The sequence below is a fragment of the Lotus japonicus genome, chromosome 4, assembly GCF_012489685.1.
Source record: "Lotus japonicus ecotype B-129 chromosome 4, LjGifu_v1.2".
NCBI classification, from domain to species: domain Eukaryota; kingdom Viridiplantae; phylum Streptophyta; class Magnoliopsida; order Fabales; family Fabaceae; genus Lotus; species Lotus japonicus.
The window spans coordinates 17,832,888-17,846,973 of NC_080044.1; the positions used below are offsets into that span (position 1 = coordinate 17,832,888).

Below are 14,086 nucleotides of genomic sequence, written 5' to 3' on the forward strand. Positions count from 1 at the left end.
TAAGAGAGTGAATCTTAGTGTGAGCTAAGTCAGTGTAATTGTTAGTCACTTGTAGGTTTCAAGTGCAGTTGTAACTCTTACCTGATTAGTGGATTGCCTTCATTCTAAGAAGGAAGAAATCACCTTAACGGGTGGACTGGAGTAGCTTGAGTGATTTATCAAGTGAACCAGGATAAAATCCTTGTGTGCTTTTCTATCTCTTATCTTTAGCACTTAAGTTCTCAAAAGATTTGTCAAAATCTTTAAGGTGGAAGTTTTGTTCTGAAAACGTTATTCAAACCCCCCCCCCCTTTCTACCGTTTTTCATACCTTCACCAGGGAGGGGATCCTGGACATGGAGGAGCTGTAAGTCTTAGGACGCACCCGCCTTAGCCAAAAAATCAGCACAAGAGTTCCCTTCACGAATGATATGCTCCACTCGAGCCACCCAAGCGCGCTTCAACAACCCACAGATATTGGAATTGTTTGATTATAAAACTCTGATAAATGATTTTGCAGCTTAAAAAGTTAAAAGATTTTTAATATAAAAAAATGAATTTATACGATATATTCAATCTCTTTAAGATTCTTGTCAAGAGAAAGTCACTTTAACATTTTCTCCTTGGGCTCAGAAATGTCTATACACGACCTTGTGTCTCAAGAAAATGACGATGTTTCTTTTTGTAAAGACCATTGTGCTCAAGGGTATGTGGTAGAATTGTTAAATGAGTGATGCCATGGTTTGAAAGAAAGATCTTAGTTTGATATATTCACTGCCATTATCAAAATAAGTAGTTTTAGCTTGGATGATGTGAACAACCACAGTTTGTATAGATGGTAATGATTGGAAGCACTTGTTGAAGTTGCTAATCATGTCGAAGGAATGAGGAATCAAGGCCATTTAATGTTTGTATGACAAGATCAATGTCATCAACAAAGTTACCAACTGGGGATGGTGATGAGAAATCTATGTGTCCTTTCAGTACTCCCTATCCTAAAGTTTTCTCAAAACGAACAACGAATGTTTTGACAATGCGGATGATTATTATGTTGGAGACGAGCTAGATGATAATCCTCTATGTTCTTATGTTATGAAAATGGTAGAAATTCAACAAGAAGATGTCCTATTTAGATAGAAATGAAGTAAAACTTGAAGCACTTATGTTTTTAGGCTCTAGAAGAAGGGATGATGATTAACAAGGTTTTGGTAGATGGTGGTGTTGAGAATGAACCAAACTTAGAGAAAGAGATAGAGAGAGAGAAAACGGTTACAACTGAATTCTATTATATTATAAAAAGGTAAAGGTTACACTGATCAGTATATGAGTATATATAGTCTTACATAAAGACTATTGTAATCTAACCATTAGTTAACTAAGCAAGACAGTTGACTAACTAACTAGTCTATTACTATATCCCTAATACACCCCCGCAATCTCAAGGTGGGTGATGAAGTGTGAACTTATCAACAACTTTGAGATTGGAAGCCAAAGTAGCAAATCGTGTTGGAGACAAGGCCTTAGTAAAGATGTCAGCAACTTGATCCAGTGAGGGAACATGCGTCACAATCAGACTCTTAGTAAGAACTTTCTCTCGAACAAAGAAAATATCAAGCTCCATGTGCTTGGTCCTAGCATGGAGAATAGGATTATGAGTAAGGGCTACAGCACTCATATTGTCACAGTAAACATGAGGAGTTTGATAGGGAACATTTAGTTCTGTTAGCAAAGACTGGATCCAGAGAAGTTCTGAAGTTGTATTGGCTAAGCTGCGATATTCAGCCTCTGTGCTAGAGCGAGCAACCAGAGTTTGCTTTTTAGAACTCCAGCTGACCAAATTTGGTCCAAAGAAAATGCCATAACCAGAAGTAGACCTTCTGTCATCATGGTCAGAAGCCCAGTCAGCATCACAGTAGGCTCTAAGAGACATAGGTTGGTTTCTAAAACCCTTTTGCAGCAACAGACCATGATGTGCAGTCCCTTTTAGATAGCGAAGGATCCTTTTCACTGCAGTCCAGTGTTCTTCAAGAGGCTGAGAAAGGAATTGACACACCTTGTTCACAGAAAAACTAATCTCTGGACGAGTGAGAGTTGCATACTGCAAGGCTCCAACAATGGACCTGTACTGTGTTGGATCCTGCAAGTAATTTGCTCCATGTTTAGTCAATCTGGAGGAGCTGACCATTGGTGTAGAGATCCCTTTAGCATCTGCCATATTGGCCCTCTCAAGAAGATCATTGATGTACTTGGTTTGAGAAAGAATTAAATAGCCATTCTGAAGCCTCTGAACCTGAATCCCAAGAAAATAGTCAAGATCACCCAATTGTTTCAAAGCAAAATCTGAATGAAGTTTCTGAACTAGCTGCTGAATCAATGCAATAGAAGACCCAGTGACAATAATGTCATCCACATAGACAAGGAGATAAACTCTATCATGTCCAGAAGAGAAAGTGAAAAGGGAGGGATCACACTTGCTGGACTTGAATCCATACTTAAGTAAAGCAGCTTTAAGCCTTTCAAACCAGGCCCTAGGGGCCTGTTTGAGTCCATACAAGGACCTTTGCAGTTTGCAAACCAGAGTCTTATCCTTATGTTCAAAACCAGGAGGTTGGTGCATGTACACTTCCTCTTCCAAGAAGCCATTTAGAAAGGCATTGTTGACATCCAATTGCTGAATATGCCAACCAAAAGTGACAGCCAATGTAAGAATGACCCTAATAGTTGTTGGCTTGACAACTGGGGAGAAAGTCTCTGTATAATCAATGCCAGGCCTTTGATGAAAACCTTTGGCCACCAATCTGGCCTTATACCTGTCAATAGTCCCATCAACATTCTCTTTGATTCTAAAAACCCATTTGCAGCCTATAGGCTTTCTGCCAGAGGGAAGAGGAACTAAAGACCAGGTTTGATTAGAGAGAAGAGCATCATATTCCTGCTGCATAGCCTGCACCCACTTGGGATTTTTTAAAGCTTGTTTGGCTGTTGTAGGTTCTGCCTGAGCCAATAAAAGGGTAGGAAACAGTCGAGGTTTCACAATTCCAGATTTTGCTCTTGTGATCATACTGTGAGTGTTAGTAGGATGCAAAGGGGCTGCTGCTGGCTCAGGAACAGAAGATAAACAGGAGATGGAGAAATCTGGTCAGCATTGGATGAAGAAGTGACCATTTGAGGTGGTGAAGGGTCTTGTGGTGCTGAGTCAGCAGACTCAGAAGAAGAACTTGCAACTCCAAAACCAGGAGGTGGTGAAGGAGGGGCACCATGTTGCTGAACTGGGGCAGAAAACAGAGGAATATGAGCCAAAATAGGAGCCTGTACTGGTGCTGCAGCAGTTGAGGAGGGGAATAACTCAGAGTAAGGAAATTTGCCCTCATTGAACACCACATCTTTTGAGATAAAGATCCGTCCTGTGTTGTCCAAGCACTTGTAGCCTTTATGACTAGAGGAATAACCAAGGAAGAGACACTCCTTGGATCTGAAAGCCAATTTAATGTTGGCATAGGGTCTAAGAAAAGGATAGCAAGCACAGCCAAACACCTTGAGAAACTTACAATCAAAAGTTTGATTATACAGCTTTGTGTAAGGACTCAAATTGCTTAGAGCTGAAGAAGGAGTCCTATTAATGAGAAAAGTGGCTGTTAAGAAGGCATGGTCCCAGTATGTGAGAGGAAGCTTAGCATGAGCAAGCAAAGTCAGGCCAACCTCAACAACCTGCCTGTGCTTCCTCTCCACACTACCATTCTGGTGATGTGTGTGTGGACAAGTAACTCGATGAACTATTCCATTATCAGCAAAAAACTTCATAAGAGGTCTGAATTCTCCCCCTCCATCACTCTGAACAGCCTTGAGTTTGTGACTAAACTGCAATTCTGCCATAGACTTGAACTGAGTGAAGCTAGTATAAGCTTCTGACTTAGCCTTGAGAGGATAGATCCAAGTATACCTTGAATAGGCATCAACACAGGTGAGGAAGTAATGATAGCCACAAGAAGACTGAACAGAGGCTGGTCCCCATAAGTCCACAAATATAAGTTGCAGGGGAGAGGAATAGACAGAGGTTGATGTATGAGAAGGAAGCCTGTGAGACTTTCCAAGACAACATGCAGCACATACAGTGGTAGAAGGCTTAATAGGAACAACTAAACTACATTGTCTAAGGGCATGCTTGAGGGCCTCATGATGAGGGTGCCCAAATCTATTGTGCCATAGATCATAAGAAGAAGGAGCAAGTGCTTGACTAGCAGATTGCACATGCTCTTTATTGGAATGTAAAGCAGAAACAGAAACTAAAGAAGTTGCAGGAGAAGAATGCTTATCAGCAGTAGTAGAAGCTTGAGCAGGTTGAAAGTCATCAAAACTGTAAAGGCCATCACTGCCAAGCTGTCCTTGAAGAAGCAATTCAGTAGTTGTCTGGGATTTTACAAAACAGTCAGTTGGCCAGAACTCAAAAAATACTCCATTATCTTTGGCAAATTTGCTCACACTAACAAGATTTTTTGTGATTGAAGGAACCAAAAGCAGTTTCTTAAGTGTTAAAGTAGTGTGAGGTTGTATAGGTGAATGTAGACTAGCTGTGCCAATTGACTTAATAGACACACCTTGACCATTGCCCATGAGGACATGGTCATTGCTGGCAACAGAATTGGTGTCTGAAAACAATGTAGAATCATTGGTGATGTGATGAGTGGCTCCAGAATCAGGATACCAGCTCCCTGCACCTTGTGGATTGCTGGATCCTGCAAAGAATCCCTGAGGTATTGGTCCTAAGATTGAGCTAGTGTCAAAAGGAGCTATAGGTCCTGCAAGATATGATTGTGGAGGCCTTTGAGGAGGTTGTGAGGCTGAATGGTGAGCATGAGAAAGTGCTCGCTGAGAATGCCAACCAGGTTGAGAGTTGTGATGTGGTTGAGCATTGGAAAAAGCATAGCCTCTAGGATAAAACTGCTATGAATACCAGGAAGGTGCAGAAGGTCTTCCAGGTTGACCAAACCCAGGCATGGATGGGAAACCTGCCATAGGAGGAAACCCAGGCATAACACCATATCCTGGAAATCCATATTGTGAAGGCATTGCCCCAGGAAAACCATACTGTGGAGCAAAACCTCCCATCTGTGAAGTGTCAGATGATGCAGAGGATCCAGAAGTGTGTCTGTGATAGCAAATAGAGGCATCATGGCCATATTTAGAACAAATCTGACACTGCACAGAGTAATCTCTGCCATTGCGACCACGACCACGGCGGCCGCCACGGCCACCACTGCGTCCACCTCGATAATCACCGCCACCGCGATAATCACCATGATAATCACCACCAGAATCGTCAGCAGAGTGCGAATTTGGTGTTCCATACGTGCTTGCAGAGGATTGCACAGTAGAGTGACCAGAAGAAGAAACATTAACTTGTGCAACATTCGCAGTGATCAAAGAATCACTCGAGTTCTTCTTCTTAACACGATCCAGTCGCGCTTCATGACTGATGATCATGGATTCGACTTCGTTGATGGAACACGGAGTCCCACGATTGAACACGAGAGTCGTAAGAGGACTAAATTCCTCAGGAAGACCATCAAAGATGAAATCCAGATGATCGCGAAAGGAAACGGGATCGCCAATTGAAATCAGAGTGTTGATAATCGATTTAATCTTACGCAAGTAATCAGAAGTAGATAACGAACCTTTGGTGATGGATTTCAACTCAGATCTGAGTTGCGTCGATTGAGCTTGTGCCTTCGACTAATGGAAATCAATGATTTCATCCCAAACTTGATACGAGTGACTGCAATTGACGACAATCGGCAGAAGCGATTCAGATAGCGATGAAAGTAACCAAGTGAACAACGCTGAATCTTGTTGTTCCCAAGCAGAATACGTTGGATTGACAGTATCAGACGCGCGATCTTCATCAGAGAGATAGCGATCTGGAATCACAGGATTTGCAACAAATCGTTGAAGCTTGTGCGTGCGAATCACACCTTCGATCTGCTGCTTCCATGAGAGAAAATTTTTCTCATCGACCTTGATGCTTATACAGTGAGAAAGAGACTTAGAAAGAGAACTCTCTGTAGAGAGAGAGTTTGCAGTAGAGGAATCACTGGCAGCCATGGCTATGGATCGAAACACGCTCTTGATACCATGTTGAGAATGAACCAAACTTAGAGAGAGAGATAGAGAGAGAAAACGGTTACAACTGAATTCTATTATATTATAAAAAGGTAAAGGTTACACTGATCAGTATATGAGTATATATAGTCTTACATAAAGACTATTGTAATCTAACCATTAGTTAACTAAGCAAGATAGTTGACTAACTAACTAGTCTATTACTATATCCCTAATAGGTGGAGCAGCCATCAATTTGACGTTCAGATTTCTATAAAATTAACTTGACCAAGATGAATGCGATCTTTTGTGTCATACTATTGTATGAAAATTTAGAACATGGTCCGAAGTTCTGGCAGATCAACACTAGAAATTCCTCACATGGCAGAAAATTATATGGAACTGAATTACAAAGATCCGTGATTTAAATGAAAATATGGCATTAATTCAATCAGACCAAGATCCTCGTGATATTGAAGTTTCCTTTCTCTACCAAAAGTTCAAGCAGGTTTCCCCATTAGTAGGAAGCTATTATGGCCATAACTACAAGCAGGATATGAGACTGTGAGAGAACAAAAAGAATGGTTTGGTGGAAGTTGATATTGAATTATTGATAATAAAGGGGTAGCATGCAATTTAATTAATACTACTTCATCCGTTCCTAAATATAAGACCTATTTCAAAAAATTGTGCTTATTAAGAAAGCACTTAATGTGACTAATTAGTGTATTAATTTTTTAAAAATGCATACATTCTTCCCTATTTACCCTTTGTCATTTTCTCTCACTAATAATCATTGCATTTATATCAAAAGTCATACTAGTTAGTTGTATTAGTAGTAATTAATGGTAGGCGGTAACTTTGGAATTGAAAACATACAATTAATGTGATGGGGTAAATATGGAAGAATACAAAATCTTTTGCTAGATTATTGTAAGAGGTCTTATATTTAGGAACATGAAAATTTTGAAACTAGGTCTTATAATTATGAACGGAGGGAGTACTAGTTAACTGTCAAAATTGGTGGCATTTGTGGTTGTCTTTACGGGAGTAATGATATATACACACCTCATCTTTTAAACACTTCATTTCCACCTATTTTTGTTTCTACCTCTCTCATCTTATCATCTATCACATCTCATACTTTCTCTCTCATACTTTTTCTTTTCTTTCTATCTCTCTCCTCCTCCACCTCCTTCCACCTCAAAATGAGGTGTGAAGAAATCATAATTCGTCTTTACAAAGGAGTATAATGGAAATTCTATGAATAGTTATTGCATGAGGATGAATTTTTGTCCGTGTCATGTTTATTTAAGTGTGACTTTAATTCTCATAATTGTTGTGGGCGCAAAGCATTGTCAAAGTTTCAGACACATACAGGTCAAGTCGTTATGAGATGGGTGTCTTTGTCGATGGCTCATTATAATGTATGTATGGGTTCACATTTTTATGTCTAGAACATGAAGCAACTTCAACAGAGATGTGCAGGTCACATCACTCAATTGTAAGTGTCTGTGAGTGTGGATACTGAATAATTTATTTCCTAATCTCAATGTCAATTTCAGACACTTCTGAAAGGTGTTAGCTTTATGTGTTTTTTTCTTCTGCAAGTATCTTTCAATGGCTGGTTTGCATCCATTTGGTTAGGCGGACATATAATTCCTGCTGATACCCTTCGAACCTACACATTTGCGGCGGTAACCGCCTCTAAATATTGTGGATGGTAAAAACTACTGCAAAAATGTATGTTCGAAAAGTGTCACCATAAATGTATATATCTATATATAATCACTTTTTGGTTAAATGAAAAATAATAACAATATTTGCCATCACCATTGCCTTACTTAGTAAAAAGAGTTTTGTTTTTCATAGTAAATATACCTAGCTCGAACAAAATTGTTTCAATTGAGGGTATTTGTGGTTTAAACTAAAAAAACACAAAAGAAAACATAGACAGAAGAACAATGAACTTCTATTACCATGAACCTCATCAAACGATGGTTACAGTAGGATCCGCTCCCGACTTGAACCTGATTTGTGTTATGAGTCACCCCATTAACACAAACAAAAACACAAATCAAACCAGCTTAATTTTTTCTCTTCCCAGTGCCCATTTCCGGTTAAAAGCTCGGGGACTGGTTATCTAAATTCACACACAAGGATCCAAATTTCAGACCCTCTGGTTTCAGATTCGCCTATCTAACTATGAGTGATTTATACAAACCCCATTGATCTCACCAAATACAATTTCAAACTAAGTGTCACGTTCATACTTCTATACTATGGCACTCAATCTAGTGAACTACTTTCAGCTTTAACTATACTCCTTTTTATTACTCATTCCTTTTTTCTCCTTGCAGTTTAAGTCACTACACACTACACTTAAAAGGGTGCTGCCTTTTATCAACCCCTCCAATTTGTTGGAGTGCAAACAGCTTCAACAGATAACCTCTTCATTACATTGGGACAAGGGTCTTGCCCAAAGTTGCTGTTTGTTACAGTGACTATGCATTTTGGCTTTCCTATACATTTCTGTGAAAAATGAAAGCGCACAGGTTAGCTATATTGTACAGAAACACTAACTATATGTGTGTTTGGATGAACTTCTATTTTCTCAGAATCAATTCTGGTACCCAAAAGTTACTAACAGAAGCTTCTTCCCAGAATTGATTATAACTTTAGAATAAATCATAGAAGGTTTTCCAAACATGCACTAAGATTCAATGTAGTGGATTGCGAAATCGAGAGGTATGATAAATTTACCTTCTCTAAAATGGCATAGGATGCGGGTGAATGGCAAGCTCCTTGCTCATAGTTCCCACAAGTCCCCAAAGGAGTTCCAAAGCTTGCAAATTTAATGGAAGAGATAGTCTGGCCAGGACTGCAGTGCAAGTGAACCTTTGGTGCACGGAACTCTTGTGACTTCCCATAGCTCTCAATGTGCCAATTCTTAATATTTGGGTGGAACTCTGATACATCAGCACATACACTGCTCACTGATCTCTTCACAAGTGAGATTTTTGAAGGGTCTCCCCCAAGTTCCTCAAAGATAACCAATAGATTTTGAGTTGGCTTTAACCAAGATCTGGGGACATGGTACCTGAATTTTTTTGTACAAAATGTAGTAATAAGATATTCCACGCCTGAGTGAGTATTGCATATTGTAGTTTGTTGAGAAATCTCACAATAACTAGAGGTATAGCCAAATAAGTCCTTATATAGGATTAGACTAACCCTCACCCATAAGCTAGCTTTTAGGGTAGAGTTAGACCTAATCCAAATTTTAAGATAGTTCATTGCTTGTATTAGCATTTAGCAATACTCACCATCGTTGGGTTGGTTGGCCACAACCAAGTTGGCACTTTGTTGGTCTAAATGACCCAGCATAGTTACAACCATTGCAATCACCAGAAGCAAATGCAAGCCAATATCTTCCAATACTCTGTCCATTAATCCATATTTGACCTTTACCCATACCCTCCATGTCCAATGCCAATGGTTCATCTCCTTCCGGAGCATCGAAATAGGCCTGCACGATTCACAGTTAAACTTCATATGTTTTGAAGCTAATATTTTGTTTTTAGTAGTCAAACTTGAGCACATTTCTGTATAAATTTACCTTATGCCATGTTAATGGTTGGTTTCTTTGTACAACTATTGCGGACTGCATCCAGTCAACAGAAGAGATACTGTTTGGAGAAGCAAGATTCATGGCCTCTCCTTTCAGCCCAACCTGTTTAGAAGCAATCCTTAGTAAGGTTTTTCTTTTCAAAAGTGAGCTAACTTAAGCAAATTTCTAAAGTAAGAGCTCATTTGGATGCGGGAGCCTATAAAGTGTTCATAAGCTCCCACAAGTGCTCTTTAGTCCGCATCCAAACGGCCTGTAAGACCAACCTGATATGTCCATTTCTGCCCGGACAAGTCCCATTTTCCCTGGTCAAGTCCATGGAGTGCAACTGGGCCTAGGATTCCTGTGTTCCATGTCTCAAAATGACTTCCCACATTCTTTGACAGCAGAAAACAGAAAAGCACTTTGTCAGTGATATAATTAGCAGACAAAGAATTTAGCCATTGTTAATTGTTTTCTTTTTTAAAAATAGATGGATTAGATGGATTTAAATCTCAAGGAGCCTAGTTCCACGGCTTTCATAATCTCAATTTATTGAACATAAGATTTGGAAAATAGAGAGAAACAGAACTTACAGGAAGTCCAATGGCAACACTGAGCAGAGCTATTCTGTTTTTTCCAGCATGAAGGTTGACCTTGCCAGTATATAAGAACCTCCTACTCTCCCTCGTTCCATAACCAGAACCTGGTTTGAGAATCATATATCACATTCACTTTATACTAATCAGCTAGAAGGGAGGTCTAAAAGAAAAAAAAAAAAGTAAATTTACATACCAGAAAGTTGACCATTGATGAAAACATGCACAGCATGGCCTGTAGACTGAACCATGAGAGTTGGGAGTTCACCTTTATGTAGAAAGGATTCAGATGAACCTACATCAACACTGAAGAAAAGAAATATAATTAATTGCAGAATAATTGTATTCAACATGGTTTCTAAATCTATTTCATTTATCAAAGGGAAATTCTAAAATACCTAGGATGTCAGGCTTACCTAGTTATATACCAAAGATAATCGCTCGTATCCCGTGTTACATTTATCTGTTCTAAGAGACCAGAGGCAGTGATTGTGGCGCTGTCATCCTCCAGAGAAGAAATTTCTTCATCAAAACTCTCCCATGGGAACATTTGATTATTCGTTGGCAACATTTGCATCTGAGACGTTTGCACTCCAACCTAAAACAGCAGGATTCATTGGTTGGACTAAATTTTCTGCTAATAAATCAAGTCCAAGAAATTGTATCCTCAGAAGCAGGTTCAAAATATGTCATAAATTTGTTACTTACTTTTGCTGTGTTGAAGACAACATTTCTACAATCAGGGAGGATGCTGACAGACCAAGGAGGTAAGCTATAATGCATGTTGTTGAACATCACTCTAGCAGAGGATTTTGCATCAGAGTTTGAGAGAAAAGCAGCACAATCTCCAGATTCTGTAGAGTACACATGAGCCTGGAAAAGTTGCATATCCTCTAGGATTAGTTAATAAGCTAAAATAACATGTAGAAAGATGAATAATTTTTAACTGAGTTGAAACCTGTTGGAAGTCCCCTAATGAAGTAATAATTGGATCAGTTGAAACCAAAGCTCGCTCACACATCTTGATAGCTCTATGAAGCTCCTTTAGATGACCATATTTTGGTTGCCTAATCAAACCTGCATTGTTTTATAGTAGAAGAACTCAGTTAATCATTAAGTTAAGAGTAACAAGCTTTTGTACTTAAAATCTGTTAAGATTCATGCATCGGAAGTTGCTAAGAAAAAAAAATGTAGTGACTGGCATTACTTAATTAGCATAGCTATCTGCCATAATTCATGTACGATTTTTGTTGTCACCAGATCAATAAATACTATAAATCTTCAAGACTATATCTATTTTTACGCAAATGTTATGCACACACTTTAAGGCAAAAAAGGGGAACAAAACTCTTCTGAAAGATTGCAATGAAAGTCTGATTACATTGCATTCAACTGACATTCAAACAAATACTTAAAAGGTAAAAGTCAAAGATTTCAGTTCTCACCATATTCATCTAATGGAGCATCATAGTCATAACTCGTGGCGACGAAAGGTCCTCCAGCGGTTCGTCCAAAATTGGTTCCTCCATGATACTACAGGTAAATGCAAAACAATTTAGGCTAATTTAATTACAATAGGTGTTGTAAGCATGTTCAAAATTTTCCTTTTTTTAATCCAATTTTAAGCAGACTAACCATGTAGTAATTTACAAAAGACCCTCCTCTTGCTACAAATCTAGCAACTCCAAAGGCCAAATCCTGAACAGGTCTTTTGTGAATTGGACCTCCAAATTCTGTAAACCTTCATATTTAACAGAAAAGTTATGCAGGCTATTTTTTACTTTCAGGTTCCAATTCTTAGTGTGACAATACAAAAATGAAAAAACTTACCAGCCACTCCAAGCTTCAGTCCAAATTGTAGGCTTATAGGCTCTATTTGGAGTAAACTTGTCACAGTAGAAGCCATTACACGTGTTTATCTATTACCACCACAAGACAAAAACATTTAACTACCATATTAGTTAGTTTAAGTGAAGAAATGAACTACAACTAGTTGCGTGTACGGCAGCATTGTATTTTCTTTATGAATTTTCAATTTTGATGTTAAATTTCTCAGAAAATAAAATAATCAAAAGATCAAATAATAGTAAGTGAGAGTTCTCTCTCACCACTGGATCTGGTGCATCATCTTCCTTACACATCACCCAAGGGACACCAGTTCCCATTTCTACAGCCATTTTTGCTGCCCAATTCACATAGTTTTGGCCTGCAGCTCCAAATAACTTACTCTGTGCCCCATACTCATTCTCAATCTGAAACAACATATAGTGAATGTGTCATCTTTACAGTTAGATCTAGAGTGAAAAGTTTTGAGCCACTATTTTTTTAACCACACGTATCATCTACTGAGGCAATCCTGTTCGAACTAGATAGAACTGCACTAGTCCAATGAAAATTGGTACCTGAGAGAGTATGATAGGTCCACCCTGGGATTGAAAGAGTTGCTCACTCTTCATCATTCCAACAATCTTCTCAGTGAACCCTTGCATCGCCCTCTGAAAACGAAACAAAACAATGTCAGATTGAAGTTCAGGAGCCAAAATCTGATAAAATATGTTTTTAGGAATTTTATATAATGTGTTATGTGTATAAATATGAGACCTTGAAAGGTTCATTGTCAGTTCTGAAGTTTATGCCAGGAACATACTTCAGCCAAACAGGAAATCCTCTACAAAAAAACAAGAATAATCTTGAATAAATAATCACCGGAAAAAGGGTATATGTAAAAAAAGTTCTAAATAAAAGAAAATTCATGGTAAAAAAATGTGGAGGAAGATAGTGAGAGATGAAAGGTACCCAAAATTCCATTCTGCACAGACATAAGGTCCAATGCGGAGATGAGCATAAAGCCCTGCTTTTTGAACTGTCTTTATGAATTTCACCAGATCATACTTTCCTTCAAAATTGTACTGCAAATTCAATTGCATGCACAAATCAGTGAGAAACAGAGGTTAGAAAACAGAGCAAAAACCAGAGAATTTGGAAGAGAGAGTGAAGTACATTGCCAGGAGAAGGCTCGTGAACATTCCAGAAGACATAGGTTTCAATTACATCAAGACCCCCTTCTTTGGCTTTCTGAATCAGATCTTCCCACATCTGCAAATAGAGAGATCATTGTTCAAGAGAATCAGGAACAGGGGAAAACAGGGGAAACAGGGGAAGCAGAGAAAGTTCTAATATTTTTCTTTGAAGGAAAATGGGAAAATGGGAAATGGAGAGAAGAAGAAGAAACTTACATCAGGGGTACTTCTGGGATAATGTATGGAACCAGAGAGAAGGATTCTCCTTTGGCCATTGATGAGAATGGCTTTTCTGTCATAGGTGACAGTGGAGTGAATCAACTGAGAGCCAAAACACAAGGCCAAGCAAAATGCAACCACCAATTTGGAAAACGAGGTGGTTTCCATGGTTTTCTCTTGATGAAGATGTAGTCTGAATGAAATGCAGGAAGAGAAATGGTAGAGGGAGAGCAAGAAATTTTCACTAGACTCGTGATTTTGGTTTCAGTGGGAAAATGGTTGAATGGTGACAGCAGCAACAGGGTCCATTCCTTGATGGATGCACCGATCTGAGAGGAATTAGCCAATTTATAAGTGTTGTGGCATTGTGTTGCTGTCAGTTACTACAAAGTTCACTCATATTTGCCACCAAATAGAGAGAGAAAGAGAAAGAGTATAGCTGTGAAAAAAGTGTGGAAAGTGGAAATTGTTCATGGAAGTTGTATGTCTACATTTATTTATCCTAGATCGGCAATGCTATAAATTAGTAGCATATTTGATCTTATTTACATATTCATTTCCCAATTT

The 14,086-nt window shown here is 38.8% G+C and overlaps 1 protein-coding gene across 1 annotated transcript; it reads right to left on the bottom strand.

The window, feature by feature from the left end:
* Window positions 1-8,026: 8,026 nt before the first annotated feature.
* LOC130710628 (beta-galactosidase 3-like) lies at window positions 8,027-13,953 on the bottom strand. Its single transcript, XM_057559958.1, has 19 exons — window positions 13,517-13,953; window positions 13,281-13,376; window positions 13,077-13,189; window positions 12,882-12,948; window positions 12,683-12,775; window positions 12,389-12,532; window positions 12,111-12,199; window positions 11,916-12,021; window positions 11,726-11,813; window positions 11,239-11,357; window positions 10,989-11,153; window positions 10,697-10,878; window positions 10,477-10,586; window positions 10,278-10,387; window positions 9,969-10,079; window positions 9,694-9,807; window positions 9,401-9,603; window positions 8,838-9,174; window positions 8,027-8,606 (listed from the first exon to the last, which is right to left on the bottom strand). Exons 1-19 carry the CDS (start codon window positions 13,685-13,687, stop codon window positions 8,478-8,480), a joined length of 2,547 nt encoding a protein of 848 aa, XP_057415941.1. The 5' UTR covers window positions 13,688-13,953; the 3' UTR covers window positions 8,027-8,477.
* Between the last annotated feature and the right edge of the window lie 133 nt (window positions 13,954-14,086).